This window comes from Gossypium raimondii, chromosome 13 (assembly GCF_025698545.1).
Source record: "Gossypium raimondii isolate GPD5lz chromosome 13, ASM2569854v1, whole genome shotgun sequence".
NCBI lineage: Eukaryota > Viridiplantae > Streptophyta > Magnoliopsida > Malvales > Malvaceae > Gossypium > Gossypium raimondii.
The window spans coordinates 45,215,895-45,241,888 of NC_068577.1; the positions used below are offsets into that span (position 1 = coordinate 45,215,895).

At 32.8% G+C, this 25,994-nt stretch overlaps 1 protein-coding gene across 1 annotated transcript; it reads right to left on the minus strand.

The window, feature by feature from the left end:
* Positions 1-18,330: 18,330 nt before the first annotated feature.
* Positions 18,331-19,713, minus strand: LOC105781612 (aspartic proteinase nepenthesin-1). The gene has a single exon (XM_012606134.2). The coding sequence runs from the start codon at positions 19,711-19,713 to the stop codon at positions 18,331-18,333; it is 1,383 nt and encodes a 460-aa protein (XP_012461588.2).
* Between the last annotated feature and the right edge of the window lie 6,281 nt (positions 19,714-25,994).

Genomic DNA, 25,994 nt, shown 5'->3' on the forward strand with positions numbered 1-25,994 from the left:
CTTCTTACAATAGTGACACCTTTTTTCTTACTTCTTTGATGCTACCAAAACGGAAGCTTGCCTATCTGCCTTGCTATTCGAACCAAACTCATTGTCGAGTTTGTCTTTACTCAACAAATGACTCTTCATATCCTCGAATGAGAGTTTATATCTGCCATAAATTAGGGTCTCCCTGAAAGACTTGTACGAAGAAGGTAAAGAGCACAATAATAGCATAGCTTGATCTTCATTATCAATCTTAACCTTAACATTCTTTAAATCATTTAAAAGAGTAATGAATTGACTAACGTGATCTCTAAAAAGTTCACCTTCGTTCATGCGAAACGTAAATAGACGTTGTTTCAAAACTAAATGGTTAGTCAGAGACTTAGTCACAGAACGAGTTTCTAACCTTTTCCATAAGGCGGATGAGGTTTTCTCCATCAATACCTCCTGCAATACCTTACTCACGAGGCATAACTGCATTGCAGATAGGGTCTTTTCTTCAAGCTCTGCCAATTCTATTTGATCTAGATTCTCAGGTTTTTTTCCTGTAACAAACTTTTTCAAGCCGGTCTGAACTAGAATTGCTATCATCCAAGTTTGTCACAGATTGAAATTTGTGAAACCATCGAACTTCTCATTGTCAAACCTTGTTGCTTCCATCTCTGAACAGGCTGATCTACGAAAATTAAACTAGCTCTTAATACCACTTGTTGGGGATCGACTCGATTAAGCAATAAACAAGTAAAAATAGCGAAAGAAATTGGAGAAATTGAACACACAAATTGAATAAGGAAAAACCCTTCCAAATAGGATAAAAAATCACAGGCAAAGATAATTATACTATAATGGCAAAAGAACGAAGAGTACAAAAGATGGAGATAAAAAATAAACCCCAAAACCCGAAAACAATGAACCCTCAAAACATAAACACAAAATTCTTCAAAAGTGTTACGAGTTCTAATGTTTTAATGAGTGTATTTTCTAAGGTTGTAAAAAAGTCTATTTATAGGCTAATTTCGTAAGACAAACAATAATAAAATAAGCTAGACTAATCAGAATTTGACTGAAATAAATAAGTATAGTTTAATTGGGAGATTATCTCTCAAATTTGACTAAAAAATATGAGGCATACTCAACAGACAATCTTATAGAACAAAATATATTAAATTAAACACATATATTAAAGGTTTATAAGATTCTCATAAAATTGTATCTTGACAAAATGGTAAATCGTTATACAAGTCAGTAACAAAGTAGGTGTACCAGTCACCCCCACAAAGGTCATGCATGATACAAAATTAAACAAATGGCTCGCAATCAACAGTTCTCTGGTGTAGTTTCTTCAACAGAATCACTTTATTCTGTCAGCACGCTTGAGAAGGAAAGGATAACAAAGTAAGTTCAAACGAACTTAGTGAGTTCCATGAAGAAACTACAACTATAATACAGTGGTACTAATTAAGAAAAATCCTTAATACATAACAACGCTCAACATTTCAGAGAAGTCCAAACGTAATAATCATAATACGCCCTATGGCGTTCACAAAATATAGACAGACTCAATATGCCAACTTAACACGACACATGGGCGGTTACACTCTGCAAACTTAAACATAACTTATACACAACCCATCCTTATGCCAGCCTCATGCCCACAATTTAGAGTTAGAATCATATTGACCAGTCGTATTCATATGCACACCCCTTTAAAACTGCTTATATCATTTCTATTAATTCATGTATGTTTTCTTATGATCTACCAGTCCGGTTTGCAATATAGCTATTTTACTGAAGGCATCACAAACATATTCTCTTCATCATCATCACATCTTACATATCACATATCACATATTGGTGGTACTGGCTTGTGCAGTAAGGAGGGTGTTACACATCGAAACATAACAGACCATACCCATACCCATACCAATAATACTGGATGAACACCACACTTACGTTGCCAAGAAGGAAAAATTACCTTATACAATTTATACAACAATAAAAGTAACAAAATAAGTGTAAAAAGGAACTCACCAGAAAGTCTAACACAGTAATCTACTCAATAGGTCCTTTACCCTTGTTGCTTGGACCTTCGTTAGCTTCTTGAGCTAAAAGAGAGACAAAAACATCTATCAGATCATATAACTATCGTAATTTGACATGCATGTATGAATCGGTGACATGCAATCCAATTGGTATCATGCAACCCAAAATCAGGACGTCTCCCTCAAGAAAAATTCTAAAACCTATGCATGCATTACTATAAACACGTAAATTTCTTTGAAAATGACTTAAAGATTTACCAGAAATTACTAGTAATCTAGTGGTAACAATGGTGATAGCTAATTGCAGGAACTCCTTGCTATTGACTCTGACATAGAATTTCTAAAGCTTCAGTGAAAACACAAGGAAAAAGAAGTAGCAGAAGCAAAACGTGCAAACATGATACTCTGATGTCCTTATATATAAGAGACACCCGGGAACAAATCTTAGTGAAAAGTCAGAGGATCCCACAATCACTCTAGAAATTCGAGAATAATTAATTAAGTATCAAATCATCTACAATATCTTAGTTCAGTTCTAACTAGGTCTCAACTAAACTCTAACATCACTTACCATGTCATCATACATATATTAACCACAAAAGTAAACATATCAAGTTGCAAACTAGCGAGTTCATCCAAAACAACTAGGATTGGCGGATACTTAACAAAAGAGTCTGCTACACCTTAGAGTTCGCCAAAACCTAGAGTTCGCCAAATGGCGAATCCCACAAAATACACCAAACACACAACCAAAAACAAATACTCTACTAACTTACTCATTTTCTACTCTTAGCATAAACAACTATATGCCAAACTGTAACTTGATATATTATTCGTTGGACGGGCTATTACAACATTGTTCGTCAACAAATTGGAGTCCACCCATCCTTACATCATACATGATACATTTATTTTGTTTTTGCTAAGCTCCTAGCATAGATGTGAAATTTCTCCCTAATCTCTTTACACAAAAGAACCAAGCTAGTAAACATTTGCATATCACCAAACAATGGTGTAATTATCTCCATTCAAAGAAATGTTAGTGATGTAAAATCATTATAATTCAGTGGAAATTCATAAAAAAAGATCAAATCCTTGTAGACCTTGTGTTGTTCTTTTCAGATTTCTTGACCCATAATATGTTTCACACACTCTTTATACTATTTCATAAGAATTAACCCTACGGGTCTAGGTATTAATTTAATGAGCACAAAGCTCTAGAGTATATGATGTGGCCTAATGTGGCCTAATCTAAAAATAGAAAAATGGATACTAAAAAAAAATATTTGATATTATTTGATTTGGCTTTTATGAATTTGGAAAAAATGCACGGAAAAAAAAATCTCTTTCCTCCCTCTCAATTTCAAATTGAGTAAATTGATCCATTAAAAAAATTAGAGTAATTTAATCTCATTAATTTTGAAAGTGAGCAACTAACGACAATTAATCACAGTGTTAATGTCTTTCATCAATTATGTATAAATTTGATTAGTAGAGTAAAAATTTAGTCATTAATGTTTACATATTTTGTCATTTTGACCTTAAATCTAATCCATTTAACAAATTCACCGCAACATTTATACATTTACAAAATGTTGTGCAATAAATTTGTTAAATTAGGAAAAAATTGGTAGAATGTGTAAACTTTGAGGGCTAAAATTATTATTATATCAATCAAAACCATATACAATTGATGGAAAATATTAACATCTTGATTCATTTTCCTTAATTGCTCGCTTTTGAACTTGACAAGGATTAAATTGCTTTGATTTTTTTAAAGGGACCAATTTGCTCAATTTTGAAATTGAGAGGGACTAGAGAGGCCTTTTTACCAAAATTTATTTGAATCCTCTTTGATTTCGTTCAAGTGGTGCTTTATTTGAACCTAAAAAGTATATTGTTAATATCTTAGACGACGGTTTGCACCACTTGTAGCCAACAATTGCAAGTAGAGATAAGGGATTTAGGGTCTTGTCGCTAACATGGTTGTTTGAACAAGTTGTGGAGGAAACTCCAAACCTTAGATTAAGTGGACAAGGAATTGACTATTTTAAGTAGAAATAAGGAACTGATTTTTTTTGGGGGGGGAATTAGATAAACTTGGTATTTGATTTTGTGGGGCAATGGTATTATTAGTTTTAACACTTTTATAAATTGATCTTATGAACTACATTGATAAAGTGAAGAATAAGATACAATCCAAATTAGTTCCACACTCTCAAGATAGGAAATTCTTCAATATGTGATAGTTTTATAAATAAGAATCTATTGTTTTGATTATCTTTCTTTTACCCTTCCAGTTACTTTATTTTCCCTTTTAGGAACGGATAATCATTTTATTAATAATAAGAAATTCTCCCAAATTCATATAGAGTACCTATATATGCCAACAATCATCATCAAAAACCAATATGGAATATAATTGATACAATTTTCATTAGCAAATTGGTAAAAACTACGCCTACATCATAAATGATACGTTTATTTTGTTGTTATCATGCTCCAATAATAGATCTGAAACTTCCCCTCGTTATTGCTACGTAGAAAAAACCTAGTTCAAAGACATGGAAAATCAGTAAAATCATTTCAACGGTCAAAACACAACTCAAATCCATTTGGATTTACTTGAGGTATTCTTCTATGATTGTGGGACACATAATAAGCTGCAAACACTTGTGCAAGTACATCATATGGATTCAAACCTGCAACTTCCCCATTGAAGATTTCGATGATAATACATCCTGAGTAAATGAATCAGGAACATATGTTAGGAAGTCATTTCCTATTGGAAAAGAATGGAGAGCTACTGAATGCTTAGAATTGATTCTACTGATCTTTATGGTTCTATGCAAACCGAGTCCTTGGGTGGGAGCTGTTACTTCTTGCTGTTCACTGATGATTATAGTCGCATGAGCTGGGTGTATCTTTTGGAAAACAAGTCAGAAACTTTTGAACAGTTCCAGAAATTCAAGGTTATAGTGGAGAATCAAAGTGGTTGCTATATCAAAGTTTTTTGCACAAATCGAGGTGGAGAGTTCGTGTCCAAAGAGTTCAATCTATTTTGTGAGGACAGTGGCATCCATAGGGAGCTAACAATTCCTTACACTCCTGAGCAGAACGGTGTCGCTGAGCGGAAGAACCGAACTGTTGTGGAAATGGCGATAAGCATGTTACAAGCGAAGAGACTCTCAAATCAGTTCTGGGCAGAAGCTATGGCAACATCCGTCTATCTACTGAATCTCTCACCAACAAGGCTTGTCATGAACAAAACTCCATATAAACCTTGGTGTTGTAGGAAACCCAATGTAAGTCATTTAAGAATTTTTGGGTGTGTTGCATATGCTTTGGTAAATTCTCATGCTCGTAAAAAGCTTGATGAAAAGTCTAAAAAATGAATTTTCATTGGTTATTGTACTCAATCCAAAGCATATAGATTGTATAACCCTCATAATGGAAAATTTACAAGTAGAAAAGATGTAGTGTTTGATGAAAATGCAAGCTGGTATATGATTGTAGAGCAGGTAAAAAAGGAGATTTCTTTTCCCATCAAAGATTCTATAGATAAAAAAGAGGAGCCTGCACCAGCAACATCTACAACACTTGAAGAATCTTCTGACGAGCCAATCCCACTAAAGAGATCAACAAGGGTCAAAAAGCCAAATCCGAAATATGCTGATGACACTTATGCATACTGTCAATTTGCTATAGCCGTTTCAGATCCTTTGTATTATGAAGAAACTGTTGATAAGGAAGAATGGAAAAAGGCAATGATGAAAGAGATACAATCCATCGAAAAGAATGAAACTTGGGAGATGGTCGACTTACCGAAAGATAAAAATGCAATTGGTTTAAAGTGGGTGTTCAAGACAAAATTCGGTGCAGATGGAAGCATCCAAAAGTACAAAGCTCGTCTTGTAGCGAAAGGTTATGCATAGTAATCTGGTATTGATTTCGAAAAAACTTTCTCTCCAGTAGCTCGGTTCAAAACGGTGAGGCTTGTTCTAGCAATGGCTACAAAATTGCAATGGCCTGTTTACCAATTTGATGTCAAATCAGTGTTCCTCAATAGATATCTACAAGAGGAGGTTTATGTAACACAACCAGAAGGTTTCATAGAGAAAGGAAACGAAAAAAAAGTTTACAAGTTGAAAAAGGCGTTGTACGGATTGACGCAGGCCCCTCGAGAATGGTACAACAAGATCGATGGGTATTTTCAGAAGAAAGGGTACATGAGAAGTGAAAATGAGCCCACATTGTACGTGAAAAAGGAAGGTAAAAATGATGACATCATTTTTTGTCTTTACGTTGATGATATCATTTATACTAGTTCCTCTAACTTACTTGTTGATGAATTTAAGTCTCAAATGATGAATGAATTTGAGATGTTCGATACGGGTTTATTGCATTATTTCCTCGGTCTTGAAATTCATCAAGCTAACAATGGAATTTTTATCTCACAAAGAAAATATGCCAAGGACCTTCTCAGTAAATTTACTATACTTAATTGCAAGCCTGCAACTACACCCATGAATATCAATGAAAAATTGCAACAAGAGGATGGAGAAGAAATGGAAGATGCAAGGAGGTTTAGAAACTTGGTTGGAGGTTTAATCTATTTGACTCACACTAGACCCGATATTGCATTTCCTGTTGGTGTTATTTCCAAGTTTATGCAGCAACCTTCAAAGGTTTATTATGGAGCAGCAAAACGAGTCTTGCGATACATTGCTGGAACTTTGGAGTATGGCATTTGGTACTCAAAAACTTCAGATTTCAAATTGTGTGGGTTCACAAACAATGATTGGGCAAGTTCTCTAGATGACAGAAGAAGTGTATCAGCATTTTTTTTACTCTAGGTTCTGGTGTGATCACTTAGAGTTCTAAGAAGTAAGCTACAACAGCATTGTCAACCTCAGAGGCTGAATATGTAACAGCAACTGCAACAGCTTGTCAAGCCATTTGGCTAAGGAGAATGTTAATCGATCTCTAACAAGAGCAGAAGTGTGGAACGACCATATTTTGTGACAACAAATCCACGACCTCCATGACAAAGAATCCAACAGAAGAGACATAGATATTCGTTATCATTTCATTCGTGATTTGGTAGCAACAGAAGAGATATCTTTGGAGTATTGCAACACTGAAGAGCAGCTGGCAGATGTGTTAACAAAAGCATTATCAAAAGAGAAGTTTTGCTATTTTAGAAGTTTACTTGGTGTCTACAACTTTGAATTAAGGAGGAGTGTTGAGAATTAATTCAAAATAACAGATTAGTGGGATGTTTAGAAAATCTTGGTAGTATCTTGGTAGTTTCAGAATTTTTAGTTTGATCAAATAAGTTGTTAGCTATTTTTGTGTCAAGTTTAGTTTCTATGTAAGCCTATAAATATAGGCATTTATGCTTTGTTTTTTTATGCATTTAGAATTCATTAATAACTGAGCAACTTTCCTACACATTATTTTATCTCTTTCACGTTTATTTCTCCAACAAACCAAATGCAACATAACCAAGAACCTACTATTAATCATACTCTTACAAAATTATCCAAAAATTAATACAAATCTTAAAAACATAATTTTAACAAGGGTCAATCATCTTCTTCAAAACTTTCTCATCATTTCCTACTTCATAACTTTCATCCTCTTAACTTTCCTACTCTTCCAATTCTTGATGGCTTTATGGCGAATCAAACATATCTAGCAGATAATTCAAAACCCTCATGTTGTTTCAACGTGCGAATTCTTGAATAACTGGGCCTATTTCCTGTATCCATCGTATCATTCTATTTCTTTTAACTTTGCTACTCTCACCTATTTTTCTTACTCTCATCGTATCTTTTCTTTAGAGCGTAGGAGGCACATCCCTCTTTTCTTTTCTTATTTGATTCCAATCCATAATCTACTTTTGGTTGAGATCCACATACTGAGTATACATATAATCACCGATCACACTCTTTGTTGGGCGCATAAATTGCTCGTTGTCCTCCATATGTACTTTTGCACTTTTACAAAGTTTCGTCACTATACGGGGAAAAAAATCCAAACCTTCTAGCCACCGACACAACGCTTCATTTTTTGATAGATCCACTCTCTCATGCATATTTGTTTCTTTTGTAAAATACCATATAATAGGATAGATCTAAAAGTATTTACGTTAGAGACATTTAATATAGATGCTATCCTAGTACAGATAAATTGGATCCACATTTTAGCTATCGAAAACATGATTGCCTGATTAACATTGGTCGAGAGACCTGTATCTGGCTAGAGATTCCATTCACCACGATTTTTCATTAAGTATTTTACTAAGCTCTCCATGTCTAAATCCTCAAATTTACTTAAGTAACTATTTTCTAAGTAATCAGTTTCATAATAAGGAGCATCATAAAATTCACAAATAGTTTCTGGGTTGAATGGAACATTATTACCTCTTACTGATACTATATTCTACTAGAAACTGTGTGGTCTTCGTGTCTCTTTATCCCTAAGAGCAACATAGAACTCTTGGACAAGGGGAACAACAATGTTTTCTTTCGGGGTTACACAAAAGCGTTCCCATCTATAATACTGAACTAATGACCATATCTCTTTGCAAAGAACCATTATCAGTTTGAATCCCCATTCTTGGATAGATATTTTTCCTTAAAGTTCGAGATAATACTTTTCGGCATTTTGATTTCAAAATTATAAGGGATTCGCAACCGTTAGTGGTTCTTGCACAATTGACTTTTTAATCTACCTAGGAGGCTTAATAATCTATAAATGAAATATTCAAGCAATATATTCAATGTAATAGTAACAAAGAAAGTTTAGAACCCTTAACCTTGATGTTGTGACTCTTTGCTTCTTCGTGCTCCACCTACATCAATTTATTGTTCTAAATAGCAAAGGATGTTTGCAAATTTAGGGATTTTAATGAAATAGGGATTTGGGGTTGAAAGAGTTTTTAAGAGTGGGGGATGTTTAGAATGGGGTTTGTAAGTGTTTTTAGTTTAAAAACTAATGTTTTAGATGTAAAAAATCGGGTAAAATGGGTCTTAAGCTGTCAGGTCACCTGAACGGGTCAGGTAAACCCTGTAGAAAATTGCAACGACATCGCGACACAGGGGTTCCATGTCACGACAGCACACTCTAGATTTTTGGATTTCTGGGTATACTTCTGGTGTCACGACATCGAATTAATTTTCAAAGTCTTGTCGAATCTGCCTCTGGTGTCGTGACACGGGACTACCATGTTGTGACACCGACTCTATTTTCACCCAAAATTCCTATTTCCAAAGCATTTATGATTTCTATAAAACATAAAATTAATGAAAATTAAAGTATATACTAAACAGTTAGCTAAATATACTATAATTTTACAAATATTAAACATTAATTCAAATGATTTAAGTCTTATTATCGGATTCATCCGACAATTTCATTAATTTGCATATGGACGATTCTTCAGTTCTATCAATATTAGTCCTTCATCCATTATGCCATTCCACTTTAGCCCACTTATCCTTTTCTTTAAACCTATTTTTTTTACCTGCATGCATTAAAGGAAGCATGTCCCTTGATTTGGGAGTGTTAGAAATACATAATTCCTTGCACTATTCCCCTAACTTCCTTCTACTTTCCTTGCTTGGTTAATAGCCACACTTAAAAATTTTTGTCTCACCATTGATCTTCATGGTTAATTCATTTTTTTCTAAATCAATGGTGGACCTAGAGGTGGCTAGAAAATCTCTTGGGATGATGAAGCTACGTACTTTGACTAACACATCTTCCAATACACTTTTCAGATGTACTGAAGACCTGTCAGCCAATTGTAATGTTATCTGCATATTTTTTAGGTCTCCTAACCCAAGTTTTTCAAAAATGGATATAGCCATTAAATTACTACTAGCTCCTAAATTACCTAAAGCTCTATTAAATTGAATGCTCTCTATCTCTATAGTAATAGTAAAACTTCCTGGATCTTTCGATTTTTTGGGAACCCGTCTTGAGATAATAGCACTACAGAAAGCGCTTATACTAACTTGTTCACCTACCTTAATTTTCCTACGCCTAGACATAATTTCCTTTAAAAACTTAACGTACTTAGGAACTTTCCCAATTAGCTCAATTAAAGGCATGTTAACATTTAATGCTTAGAACAAGTTTATAAAGCTTACAAACTCATTTTTGTCCCGATTTTTGTTTTCTTCTAGTCTTGAATTGAATAGGATCTTTGCAACAACAGAATTTTTAAGTATCTTTTTTTCTAGCTCAGCTATTAGTGCAATTTCCTCCTCTGACTCTAGTTCATCTTCAGCCTTTAAGGATTTCTCTTGAGAATCATCAGCATTCTCTATGTTTACCTCTAGAGTAGGGTTTTTTAGGATACACAGTACTTTGCTCGATCGGAGCGCTATTGCTTTCAAGTGCTCCTTTCCTTCACTACGAGCATTATTTTCTATATTGCTAGGAATACATGTGCCAATTTTTCTTTTGATGTCACCCATCATGCTCATCAATTGGCTCATTTGATCTTCAAGCTTAGTCAATGTTATTGTTGAATTGGTGCACTCAAATTGCACCTGCTTTACATTCATTCTCATTTACCACATTTCTCCCTTGATCCTATCCAGACGTAGACCACATACAATATGGTCACTTGGGTTGGCCCTATCCTAAGGTTTCTGCAAATAAAGAGGTTGATAGTTAGTGTTTTTAGTTTAGTTCGAACTATTACCTCCTCTTTGGTTTCCTCCCCATATCAGATTCAGGTGATCTCTCTAGCCAGAGTTGTAGGTATTTGAATAAGGGTTTCCACCCCTATTTCTGATATAATTCATATCTTCGGCAGGATTGTTGATGTAATGGAAGAGTGGTTTGTCTCCTCCATACATTGACAGTGTATTGTTAGCAGATTCGATACGATTAAGTCTATCCACTAGCTGTTGATACTTGTCATCCTCTTGAATAACTTTTACTGTAGTGGTTTTCTAGCCATATGTAAATCGTTCAATGAGCCACTGACAAGAGTTCAACACCATGTTTTTAATGATTTCATATACATCGTTGTACGTTCTATTCATAAGTGCTCCTCATGTTACTCCATCTAGTCCTGGTCTTGCATTCGCATCCAACCTGTTATAAAACACTTACAATCTTATCCACACAAGGAACCCATGGTGCGAGCATTTTTTAATCAATGTTTTAGAACATTTCAAAGCCTCATGAAAAATTTCTCCTTCCATCTATCTAAAGACAACAATTTATCTTCTTAGTTAGACTGCTTTACTAATAGGGAAGAAATTTTGTAAGAACTTTCCAACAAGCTCATCCCATGTCGTGCTAGACTCTAGTAACTACGAGTCTAACCAAGAAAATATGTTATCAATCAAAGAAAAGGGGAACAACTGAAGACGAATAGCGTCATCAATGACCCCGTTATACTTGAAAGTATCACAAAGTTGAAGAAACTGTTTTAAGTCTTTATTCGAATCCTCTGTCATTGTGACCTTAAATTGCATATTATTTTAAATCATCTGAACCATCTCTGGTTTGATCTCGAAATTGTTAGCTATAATTGCCTGCTTTGTTATGCTGTCCTGAACCATATCCAGACTTGGTAATACGTAATATCTTAGGGTTCGTTCGTTTGCGAGCTATGTGTAAATTTACGGGTGGTTGTGGTGGTGCTAATGGATCTCCTAAAGCGTTATAGTTAGCGTCGCCAAACAACGAATTCTCACGTAGTACATTACCTACAACAGGTGGCGGTGGATCTTGCATTAGTTATTGTTGTTACTGTTACTGTCGACGATTTTTTGAATTATTCTTTCTAGATCTGTGACTGCTACTATAGGTGTTCCCCTAATACGACTCATACACTGAAACCAAAAAGAGAAGATTAGTAACAAAAAAAATTAAAATATTATCTATAACCTAAAGATTTCCTAATTATTCTTATTGAGTGCAAAAATTAAAATCAAACTAGTGGTGTTGCCTCCCAGGCAACGGCGCCAACAACTTGACCGCCTCTGGACGTACTAACATCCAAAGTGTGAATATCCATAATAATATATAAATAAGGTGATAACCGTAAGTATACGAGTCCAATTTTAATATAGTTACAAAGGGAATAGGTGAGTTCTCTGAGGATTGTACCCAATAGAGGCTAGTGCTAAATCAATTTTAACCTGAACACTGAAAGATCTACTTAGAGCTCTAAATCAGATATAGTATGAAAATATAATAAAAATAATTTTTAAGATATAAAATTCAAGATATTGAAAAGTAAGATAAATCAAATCTGATTATGGATGATTAGCTCGCTTCGGTAATCCCTATCAACTGTCACTTTGGGTTACTCGTCAATCAACTAGTCGTTATCCTAGCAAGATCTTCCGATATTCTACTCAAATAATGAGTCGACAAGGACTAATTATCTTCCGACCTCACAGTCCAGTCACAAAATTTTGGGTTAATTCTCACCTTGATGACTTCCTAGAGTTGTCAGGCCTAAGGTTTTAGGTTCTTGCTTTCCCAAACAATTGATCCATTAAGTAACCCTACAAAATAGTTAACAGATCATACCTCCACTCGCTAATCCCCCTAGAAGGATTAGTTCCTCATGGTTTTCATAAGCAATATAGAAACGATATAAAGATAGAATATGAAGAATAAATCAAAGTATAGATTCTAAGAAAATGTTTGATTTGTATTAGGAATGAATTGAATCCCTGAGTTTGATTGTCTTCCACAAACCAAATCTCTTGAAATAAATAAAGAGCAACTTGAAAATAAATCTAAAACCTAAGAAGAAAGAAAAGTTAAACTGAAATTAAAAGCAGAATTCCAACTAAACAATTATTGCCTATAACATGCGACAAATGAGGCTATTTATAGATTTCAGGTGGTAGTCGTCCTTAACCTTAGGTTCGCTGATATTCCCAAGCTTTAAGTTTGATTGTGTAGACCAAAATGTCTCTTGGCTCATGTTTCATTCTCATCCAAATTAGATGTCGCGACACACCATGACCTATATCGCAACATAGGAGTCAGTATACTCCACTTGGGATGTAACACCCCAAAATAGATCCCAAGAGTTTTAAGGGTATTTTAGGAATTTTAACCTTAGAGTGTTCAGAATTTTGTGGCATGGTTGATCGGTAATATTTTTTACTATGGTTTTGAGAAAATTAAATCAATTTTTGACAAAGAGTTTTAAAGACCTTCAATTTTGAAAATTGGACTGATTTTTAAAAGAGTCAAAATTTGGAGTTTTTAAGAGGCAATTAAACAAAATTTTAAAAAATCACCCTAATATCATCCCCCACCTATAAATTTCATGTTAGTCTCTTCCCCAATATTGTGTGTTGTCGTCCCTTATTTGAAAAATCCTCTCTCAATTGATTTTGATTCCTAAACTCTATTCATTTGATTTCTATCATCCTCCTAGTCATAAACCTTCACTAAAATCAAGAAAAAAACACTAAAAACACCATTGTTTTCTCTATTGTCAAGCATTTAGGTTTTTTGGGTTTTTTATCAAACGCTCGATTTTTTGTCATCTAAGGTAACGATTCAAATCCTAAATAGTTTTAAATGTTATGTAGTCTTTAAAACTAAGTTTTTAGCCATTAAATCGCATGTTTTAAATAAAAGCTAAAAATTGGATCGTTAATGGTGGATTTTGGAATTTTGGATAAAAACATGGTTTTAAAGTGTTTCTCAATTAGTTTTTGATGTAATTAGAAGGTTTCTAAACTTAATTTAAAGTTTTGTTAAATACTTCTTGAGTTTTAATGAATTTTTTTGAAAATAGCCAAAAATATGTCGAAAAAGTCGATACTATGAATTTAGTATTTTATTGTAGTTTAAAGGTTGGTAATTAGTCGTAGGTAAATAATTAGATGAATGAAACTCGTTTTAGGTGAAAAGATTAAGTGTAGAGCGAGATATTTGGATTTCAAGTTGGTTATGTTAAGGTTTCAACTGTATGAAAACATAGCTTAGGCTTATGTTTTTGATTACTTGTGGTGAGTTATTAGCTGATTATTGAATGCATTGTTGTGTGAATTGTTGTGTTGAAGTTCTGGATTTAATAGGACCCTCTACAAGTAGAGATAAAGGCAAGGAAAAGCTAGTTTAAGCTTTCAACTTTTCGGTGAAAGAGTAATTGATGAGTGTTTGGATAATTGCTTGTGGACATGATTCAATGCGTTACTTGGGAATTTAGTAGTAGCCTAAAACCCTACTCTAAATTCTGAGTGTAAGCTTTATCATACTTATGTTATCTTGTGAATCATGTACTTATGTGAATGTGAATATACGAATTGGGATGAGACATTATAGCATGTGATATATGGATATGATAATTATTGTGAAAATGAAAATGTGTACATGTTATGTATAGTGACAGTGTTTTGCTAAAAATTAAAATATGCAGTGATAGTGCATGCATAATCGGTAAGTGATATGTGTTTGTTTCAGATATTTTGGCCTTGTGATCTTGAAACTGTTGGATGTAGTTGGCATGCCATAGGATTATGAGTACTCACTTATATGTATAGTGATTTTGGGCATTGAGGCCTTAGGACATGTTGGAGGGATAAAGGAATGTGAGCTAAGCTCTATTCAATGGGACATGTGAGAGGAAATAAGGGGAACGTTAACTTTATGCTTCACTTTTGGGACATGTGAGGGGAAATAAGGAGAGTGTTAACTTTATGCTTCACTTTTGGGACATGTTTGACTCTATGAGTCTATATGGTGTGTTGGAGATCCGTGTATCCGATGAGTGATGATAGATCTCACTTTTATGTTTCATAGCTTAAATGCCAAATTATCTTAAAGTATGAATATGTGTGTATTGTGATATGTGTTTATATGACATGTGACCACTTAGCAATTTATCTATAAATATGTTTTTGAGTATTGTGACATATGCTTGAATGTTATGTGATTATATGAGTATTGCGATAAATGCTTGAATGTTATGTGATTATATGAGTATTGTGATATATGCTTAAACATTATGTAATTGTATGACATTGTTGTATATGCTTAAAGGTTATGTGATTATATGTGTAATGTGATACATGCTTAAAAGTGAATATGATTATTATGTACATGAACTAGTAAATAATGCACGAGTAAGTATAATATGACACTAGAGTTGGAACTGTTGAGGTTGTGCTATATGGATGTTTCGTTAATGCTTGATGAATTGCTTACATGGTAGTTTTTCCAGGCATTCACTAAGCTTGTTAAGCTCACCCACTCCCTTCTTAAACCATTGTAGATTAGTTCTGTACCGGTGTGAGCGGTGTGGTTTTCGAGGGGCGATTCCAAGCAAGTCCATTTCTGTGACTTCATAGTTGTTATTGTTATTTGTTTATATTTTGAGAACAAGGAAATGTGGTAAACTTGTTTATAGCCATGTTAACTTCTATACATTTTGCTGGTTTTTGATTCAATTTATAAGGATTACATGTTATTGTTATGCTTGGGTTTATGAACATGAGGATGGATTGTCGTTACTTGCTTAACATGATTTTACGTTATTAAACTGTTAATTAGGTCGTTGAATGATTATTTATTGAAGTAATTGATGTATTATGTTTAGAAACTAAACTGGAATGGATTAATTGCTTATGTATGCTGCATTTTTTAGGTCTGGGGCAGAGGTACCGGTAATTGAGTTTTAAAATTAATACCTCTGTGTTTTGAAATATACAGGGAGTCAGAATAGAGATTTGGTATCCATACCTTTTCTTAAGTATCAATACTCGGGGTTAAAATATCGATATTTAATGGCAGGTACCGATAATTTTTGAGACTTTGGGATTTTAAATGACAAACAGAATGCAAGTTTAGTATCATTTTTCCAAGTGGTATCGATACCAGTTAAAGAAAATAGCGATACTCTAGTGTCAGAATCGATACATACGTGACAGTTTTGAGATTTTGTTAAATGGACCTTATGCATGTTTAATTATTATTATAAGACTATTTGATGTATGGTTAGCATGTAACACTGATAACTAACAAGTATATTTTACTTAAAACCTATATGAATACTAAAATGGAAGATGTTTCAATTAGAATTAACTTTTACTTGTTGTATAGGACATGAGACGGTGGTGTAGCATCATTTATTCAAGCTTCGCGACCAGGCTGGGTATAGGGTGTTACATGGGATATCTTTAGGGGAATGTTGCGATACCCCTAGGCTATGTCGCAACATCGAAGGCAGTCTCGTGATTTCTCCATTCTACTACCTATGTTGCGACATTAAGCATTTCGTGTTGAGACATAGCGACCAATATCGGTTTATTACGCCTTCTAATGGTCTCTTACACACTTAAACTGGTCATTAGCTCACCCTTAGGCCTCATTTGGCCCTTAAGGTCAATAAAAGATTCAGTTTGAATATTTTATTAACTTTAAGAAAACTTGCAAAAACATAATTAAAACCTAATGAAAATTCTTGCTTTCAAGCTCTTAAAGTGCGGAAATTGGTTTAATCTGCTACACCGAATGACGGCAGATCAATAGATAGTGAATACCATATCATTCAAACTAGGTAAGTAAAGGATACCATATCATAAATAAGATTAGTATACAAACTACATATATAGATTAGTTTTGTGTTGTCAATACCAAATTTATTTATGTATCCTTTTGAGGAGAGTCCATGATTGGTCAACTGTACAAATGCATGAATTATGGTGCCACTTGAGCTAGTTGTTCGATGGACGACATTTTGAAGCTTTATCAAAAGTTCCCTCAACACTACCAACAATTAAGTTACTTCAACATGAAACTTTTAAAGCTTAATTGAATAAAGGCCACTAAACTATGTCATTTGTTTGATATAGGATATGAAAAAACAATATATGTTACAAGATCGATATAAGATATTTAGACAAAGAATGTACAAATGAAAAGGGTGTATTCATGTTTATAGATCAAGCCCCTTAAATCCTACGACTAAGATTAACTCAATCTGACAGTCTACATCGAACATTCTACACTAGCCTAGACCTATCTTTACATAGCTACAATATTTTAGACCTTTCGAAAACTTTTATCCTATTCCACAAGGACCTAGCCCTCTCCATAACCTTTTGGACTCTTCTAGGGCTTCTAGGCTTCTCTCCTATGTCCTAGATCCATATGTCACGTTTTAGAATCTTTTAGGGCCATTCTTCTCCAATTGGGGGTGTTTCAAGCTCACAACACTTGAAGGGGCCAACCTAGGCCGTTGGTAGCCATCATTCGGACCATTGGTGGCCCACCTTTGCACATAGTGTATATAAAAGCACGAGTTTGAAAATTTTTTGAACTAACGAGGATGCCCTTTATTTTTCATCGTATTACTAATTTCACATTTAAAAATGATTATAATATTTAATTTAGAATTATTAGTTAAAAATTTAAATAAGATACAAGTTGTGATAATTATACATGTAAAAATAATTATAATTTAAAAGAAGTTGTGATAATTAAAAATTTAAAATAATTAGAACTCAAATTACAATTATTAGTTAAAAGGTTGTGCTAATTTTAAAATAGAGTTATTAATTAAATAGAACTCTAAACCTAATATATTAGAAAAGAAATTATGATAATTATAATTATGAATTATAATTATTAGTTAATTTGATTGATGTAAAATATTAGTTGAATAAAATTATAAGCATATTAATTATTTTTAATATTAGATTTAATTATTTTAATTAGTTATTATTTTGAATAATGTTCTTTTGCATTAATTACATAAAGCAAAACTATATTGTATGTTGAATATGTTAAAAATGTTTTAATTATTATTTGAATTGATAAGTTAATGTAATTTAATTCTATTCAATACTTATTTAACGTTAATTATTGTTGTTAAAAATAAAATATTTAAAAATAACTAAATATTAAATGTGTAAAATCATATTAAAGAAAGAAAGAAGAAGATGAAGCAACAACTGAGTATTAATTTCATCGTTTCATTCAAAAGATAAGAAATGAGGAGAGTAAGTGGAGTTGGAGCAATTTTAGTCCCGGAATATTTTGGTTTATGGTTTATATATAGAAGAATACAATGAAAACTAATTATGACAGTAGGACAATGAAGAAGTCAGTTCATTTTGGGCCAGCCTGCTATTTCTGTAACATCAGCAAGCTTGCAACTTGAGTTACTAACAATAGTGTTTGAAACACCAAAACAATATTTTGAAATAAGCAGATTGTTTCCAAACAGAAAACAGTGACTACTAATATTTTATTAATAAGTAGAAGTCCATACGCCAACAATCATAACCAAAAACCATTAATCATTCGCACAGTTTTCATCAGCAAATTGGAGTCTACCAAGCCCTACATCATAAAGCATACGTTTATTTTGTTGCTGCCATGCTCCAAGCACAGTTGCGTATCTTCCCCTTGTTATTGCTACGCAGAAGTGATCTTGTTGGAAGATATGCAAATGCTGTGGAGGAACGAAGTAATCGGCTTCACCATCAAAATGGAATGTTAGATTTGCAAAATTATTAAAATCATTTGGACGTTCAAAACACATGTCAAGTCCTGACGGATCCGTTGTTCTTCTAAGATTGTTGCTCTCATAATAAGCTGTAAACAGATCCATTAGTACATCATATGCATTCACCCCTCCAACATAGTTGTCTTCGATTGCGGTGAGCAAATATCCAGAGTCAACGAAGCAACCACCTAACCCGTCTTCCCTCAGCTGAAATTGAGATGGAGGAAATCCTAGACGATCATTTAGAAAACTTATAGTCACCAGGTTCACGTAGTAATTATAGAGGTAAGGTGCGTGCACGAACATCGTTGTTTTAACACGTTCTGGAGGCAACAGTGGAATGTCATCTCCGAACCTTAGAACAAGTGTATGAGGTATTAAATCAGGAAATGGGACCAAACAGTAGGAGAATCGAAAGTTAGTAAAACTAGAAAGCTGACTCATCAATGAATCCGGCATCATGTTCATTCCAAAGATCCCTGAAAGTTCGGTGTCCTGAAAAACAACGTTACGACTATCCCGAGAGCAACCGAAGACCAGATTATTGAAAGTTAGAGCAGTAGATGGGTCCATAGGGAAATAGAATGTTTCCAGGGATGCGACGCCCGTAGTGTAGAGGCCGCCATGATAATTATGAACGAAGATACATAAGTCATCGACACAAGTATAAAGGCTACCCTCGACTTGGCAGAGAGGATGGTCACAAGAAAGAGTGGAGTAAGTAGTGGAAGCTCTAGAATCATAAATTGGAAGATTCTGTGGGAAACAATTTAGGCAAGGCTGACACTGCGTCCATGTTAGACCACCGCCTGTGTCCATCAACAGCTTCACTTCTTGGCCTTGGCTTCCTATTAGAAGCCATACTGAATAAAATAAACCATCTCGAGCCATTACTACTCGAGATAGAGAATTAGAATTATCAGGGCCTACCCTTGCATTAAGATTCAAATAATTGTCTTTAGCATTGGTAACTTGGATAAATCTTTCGATTCTTTCAGCTATAGTCATGTTTTCAATAAGGTATAAAGGAGAGTTTGGAGAATCATCCAGGACAGCCCTTAGGGTTAGACCAGTAGGATTCGAAGCAGAAAACGTGACATGGTGTTGAAATAAGGTTAAACAGAGGCATAAGAACAGTTTAGCGCTGAGAAAACGAAGGGATAAAGACATTTTTGAAGCGAAAAGGAAGTCTGCAATGCAATGGAATTGTTAGTTTTTACACATATTTATAGATAATATTTTCAATTTTCTAAGATTCATTAATTGATCTTGTACATGTGAATGATACTGATGAGTATACTGAAAAACTAATGGTCCTGACTTCAATTTTTAAAACTCTTCAAATAGAAAATTATTCTACTTTTGGTCCATCTATCTCAACTCATAAAGTATTTTAGGGTCTGCTTGGCCCATCTATCTCAACTCATAAAGTATTTGGGTCTGCTTGGTTTGAAGGAAGAGTGAAAGGATAGAAGGAGGTAGTGGAAGAGTGAAAAGAAAATAAAATGTAGTTGATAGGGAAAAAGAAAAATTAGAGGACATCGTGGAAAAAAAACTAAGGATGCCTTTGGTTTGAGGAAATAAATATTGTTTCCTTTTTCATTTTCTTGTAAAATAGAAAATAGTGAAGAAAAACGTATTTGATTAAAAATTTTAAAAATGATTTTGGAAAATAAAAATAAAAGTAGGTGTAAATGAGAGAATAAAAAACATGGTTTCATTATTTTTAATAAAATGTTTTGAAAAATTGAAAACAAGGGTTTTTAGTTTCATTTATGCATTACATTTACCCTGGTTTGAATTCTTTATGGTTAATTACATTTTATTTTACTATTGTAATACATCTTTAATAAATTATACTTTTATTTAATTATTTAATTATTTTCCATTTTCATTTTAAAAACACATACCAAACGAGTTTTCGCTATTTTTATTATTGAAATCAAATTTCTATTTTCATTTATTAAATATATTTTTTAATTTTCAAAAATAGAAAATGAAAATTGTTTTCGAAAATGAAAAGCAGTGAATATTTTCTAAAACCAATCGCACCACAATTCTTCTAACTTTGAATGATGAGAGGAGAGAAAATGAGAGAGATGTTTATATTAGTTTAAAATTATGCATTTTTCAAATGTTTTTTTTTTCCTTTCATTTCTCAGCTCTACCAAGCAATAAATGGAAATAAATTTATTTTTTCTTTCCATTTACCATCCTTCTCACCAAGCACACCTATGAAAGAAAAATTATATTTTTCATTTTTCTTATTTTTCTATCCTTTTAATTTTTCATCTTTTCATCTTTCTTTTCACTCTACCAAGAAAAGTCTTAGTTTGACATATAATTTTTAGCATTATGCCAGATTAGCCCTCAAAATTTATATCTTTTGTCAATTTAACATTTTTTTTGTAACCTCCCCAACCCGGCCTAGAAGTTAGATTCGAATCTAGGAGATTATATCGGCCACCGAGATGGCCTAGTATGATCGGAGTTCTCAAAACAGTCATTTTAAAACATTTGTTTATCTTTAGAAGAAAACTTAGCTTATTTTTTAGAAAAACTCATGACTGGACAGAAATATGATTAATCTAATATTTTTCTTGAAAAAATTATTATCACTGTAAACTCAGTTAATTTCTATTTTATTTATTAGTCAAAATTTATCTATGAAAAAGTGATATTCAATTTAGATTTAATCAAATTATATGCATAAATAATTAAATAACATATTTTAGTATCCTAAAATTAAATTAAATGGCATTCATGCTTTTTAAACACAATTCCTAAGTCCCATGCCATAAATTGAAATTAAAACATTACAGTCTCTTAATAACGAAAGTATCAAATGATAAATCTAAAATATTTAATAGAAACAAAACCAAGCCGATTCCCTCCGAGTGTCGTGTTGGCGTCCTAATCTGGTGGGTTATTTGTAGAGATGGAAATAAAAAGGAAGTGAGCTATGAAGCTCAGTGTGAGTTCCATCACAAGTAAACCAGTCAAACACTTAAGTATATAGTAACACAACGCATAGAACAATATACTAACAATTTCAGAATACTGATATTTCATACCACTTCAATCAATGTATACATATATATATTTGTCATCTCAGAAAAATCCAATTTGTATGCACATGCTTTATGAGTGCAATGCAGTTTCGGTTTAACAAAAAAGATCTTACCCCACCACTACACACCACAATGGGAGTTCCTCTAAACTCCAACCACCTACACACCAGGTTGTGCTTTAACCACCACTTGTTTTGTAGATGAAATCTGGCACTGGACTGTGGATACACAGCAAAAATTCACAAATGAAAACTGCTATTGGTTGTGGCTGCACAGCAAAATATCACAGATAAAATCTACCGCTAGGTTGTAGATGCACAACATATTTGCAGGTAAAAGTTGTCGATGAGTTGTGGATGTACAACATATTTCCAATTTAAAGGATAAATATTGTCAATGGGCTGTGGGTGTACAAAAAATATATTTGTAGATAAATTATTACTTCTTCCTCCGTACATATCGTCCCACCCCATGTAATGCAATATGGCAAGCTCAAAACAGATCAATATGGTAGCATTTAATTATGTTTTAAAACAGAACAATATGGTAGCAATCAATATGCCTATAACAGTTCAATACAGTAGAAAATAATATGTTTATAACAGATCAACTCGATAGCGAAAGTCATGCTTATTAAGTGTTCAATTTAACGGTAACATAAGGCATGCTCTATGTACAATCACAGATACAGATGCAATAAACATATGTGCAATAAACAATTCATGCAAATATAGTATTAATTCTATCAATTAAATCATGGATTCTAGCATTAATCATATTATCAGAGGCTTAATTGAATAAAAATTAAACATTAAACAGTGTGAGAATCAATTAGGGACTAATCTGAACAAAACATAAAATTTTGGGCAAAACTATAAAATTTGATAAACATGAGACACATGGTCATGAGACTGAACCGTGTGGAAAGCCCTGGATCGTGTGAAGGGGGTACACAGTCGTGTGGCTAGGTTGTCTGATAGACCGTGGCTATGTGGAATTTGTAAAATCAAGCTATATGGGAAACACGATCGTGTGGAGGGTCTTAGGTCGTGTGTGAATCAAAAAAACCTAGGGTTTCAAGGGGACATGGCCATGTGAGAGGTCATGTGGTCCACACGGGTGGCCTATATGCCCATGTGGCAAACTGTGTAGCACTATACCAGGCACGATTTTGCCCTGATTCGCTTGTAAAAGAACACATAGTTGTCTTCGGGATCTCAAGCAATGTTCCTCATGCTCCAATCTGATCTGTGGTACTTAACTTGGGTCTTTCAAACAACATTTATGCAAGAATTATTAACTGTATTCAAGATTTATCAAGATTACCGAGAATTCCTGCAAGATTCGTAAAAGATCCATTATTTTGAATGAAAGATTAACATCGAATGTAAATTCTACAAGAATTTGGAATTGATTACCAGGATATAATTGAACTTACCGACTCTTGGAAAAAATTAAGGATGAAATTAACGATGATTTGTTAAACCGATAAAAACACAACGGAATAGGGAAAGATTTGATTTAGGAAACGAAATAATTATCGGCAATGGAGAAAATTATTATGAAAAGTAAAGGGAAGAAAAGAAAATAGGAGGAAATATAAAAATGAGGGGGAAGCAATTCTCTTTAGGTTAGAAAGGGAAACAAAATTCTAATATAACTAGGAAAGTAAATTAAATAACTAGGTTTAACAAATTTTAAAGGAGTTGTATGGTAAATTACCCATATTGCTGAAATTAAAAGGACAATGAAGGAGGGTGGCATGACTTGAATTTGGGAAAGCAAGAGGAAAGCGCAAAGACCTAGTCATTTAAGCTACTACCCACTCTTGTATATTTTCTACTTCAATTAATATATATTCTAAAGTAACTTTTATCCTAAATAAAAGGAAAAGAAATGAGAAGGAGTGTATTAACTGGCTTTACAAAAATAGTCCAAAAAAAATATTATACTTACAAAAATAACCTAGGTTTAAAAACAATCACCAAAATAACTTAAAAGGAACAGTAAAATTGGGTTGTGGCCTGTCAATGGCCAGAACTCACTCGTATTTTGCACCCATAATTGCCTAATAATTGTGTCAGACTTAAAAAAAATTAATTTTTTGAGTTTTGGTCTGTCAATAGCCGGAACCCATGTATATTTTTTTTAAATTATATAATACTGATATACGAAAAAGGAAAAAAAAATTTGGGTGCTGGCCTGTCAATGGCCGGCACTCAGTACAATTTAAAAAAAAAGTTTATTTTTTTTCGTGTCATAATCAGATATCAATATACGAAAAAAGTAAAAAATTTGATGTTGGCTTTGTCAATGGCCAAGACCAAACTAATTTAAAAAATTCTTTTTTCGTGTCGAATCGATATCGATATCTGAAAAAGTAAAAAAAATTTTGGTCTTGGTTCATCAATGGCGGCACCACCTTGTAATGGCCGTCATTAAACTCTATATATAGTGAGTGGTTTGGGTGTAAATGGAATGAGAAAAATTTTGAGAGAGGCATAAAAATGATAGTGTTTTGTAGAATATCAGGAAATGAGTTTTTTTGGATCGGATAGTGTATGGAGTTTTCCGTAGTGTACAACTCACTATATATAGAGTTTAATGATGACCATTACAAGGTGGTGCCGCCATTGATGGTCGCACCAAAAAAATTTTTTGCTTTTTTGTATCTTGATATATCGATTCGACGCTAAAAAAAAGAATTTTTTTTTTAAAAATTGTACTAGGTGCTGCCAAAAAATTTTTTGTTATTTTTAGATATCGATATCGATTCGACACGAAAAAAAGAATTTTTAAATTGTCTTGGTGTCGCCATTTGTGCCAAGACCCAAAAAATTTTTTTTACTTTTTCATATACTAATATCGATTCGACACAAAAGAATAATTTTTTTAAAATTGTCTTGGTGTCGGCTATTGATGAAGCCAAAGACCCAAAATTTTTTTCCTTTTTTTTTTCCTTTTCCGTATATCAGTATTATACAATTTAAAAAATAAATGAGTTCCGGCCATTGACAGGCCAAAACCCAAAAAATTATTATTTTTAAGTCTGACACAATTATTAGGCAATCATGGGTGTAAAATACGAGTGGGTTCCGGCCATTGACAGGCCACAACCCAATTTTACTGTTCCTTTTAGGTTATTTTGGTGATTGTTTTTAAACCTAGGTTATTTTTGTAAATATAATATTTTTTTAGACTATTTTAGTAAAATAGCCGTATTAACTACATAACCATATAGACCAAGTCATTCCTTAATTATTTATTTTATCTAACCCTATATATTTTGGGTATGACATTTTTAGCTTAATTTGATCATTAACCTTTTTAAAAGAGTAAAATATTTTTTTATAATGGAAATGTTAACTAAAATTAAATTTTAAATAATGTTGGCATGCCAACCTATGTGGCAATCTATGTGTACTTCATATTAACATGGTATAAGTTGTCTTATATGTCATGCCAACGAATAATTTAAAAATTATAAAAATATTCTAAAATTAAAAATAATTCAAAAATATAAAAATATAAAAAATTAAAAAGATAGCATGGAGTACATGTTGAATACCATGTGAGTTACCATGTTTAAAAATTAACGTTTTAGTCAATATTTCTATTATTTCGACTCTTCTTAAAAAGTTATAGTCAAATTCGACTCTTTTTAAAAGATTAAGGGCCAAAAGTTCAAATTGATAAAAAAATGTAAATGTTGAAAGAAAATTTTAGATTTATGCCAAAAAAAAAAGTATACTAGCAAACAATTACATTATCATGAGAGAAGTGGAAAATGGTTTACAAACATAGGAATCAAACCATGTACTTTATATCAATTAACTTGACACCTACAGAGGTTGCCACTTAACCAATAGCGTGATTGACTATTTTGTTAATAGGTGTATTAAATAATTTTACTTAATAAGTATTTAATACACAATCAATATAATATTATAACTCTACAAATATACTTTTGACATATGTCCCATTTTCTTAATATTAAAATTTTACTTCTTTACCGCATTGACAAGTGACACATTTAAACTCTATTAATAGGTACAAAATAGTTTTCCTAATAATAGTTTATGTGAATTTTAAATAAAAATATTAATAGGAAAATTATTTCATATTATCGGTGGAGTTTTCTAGACTCTACAAAAGAATTGAAGGTTTAACAAATATATTATAAAGTTAGTAAAAATATATACAAATATCTAAATGAATGTGATGATTGTCACAATCTCAATCAGTTATGAAATCTTAAAATTTTTATAGATAATGTATTAAATAATTACCCATAAAAATAATCCTATCTAATTTATTTTTTGACCTTTTTTCCTACGAAGAAAATGGCATATAGGATGATTCATCACCATACATAAATGA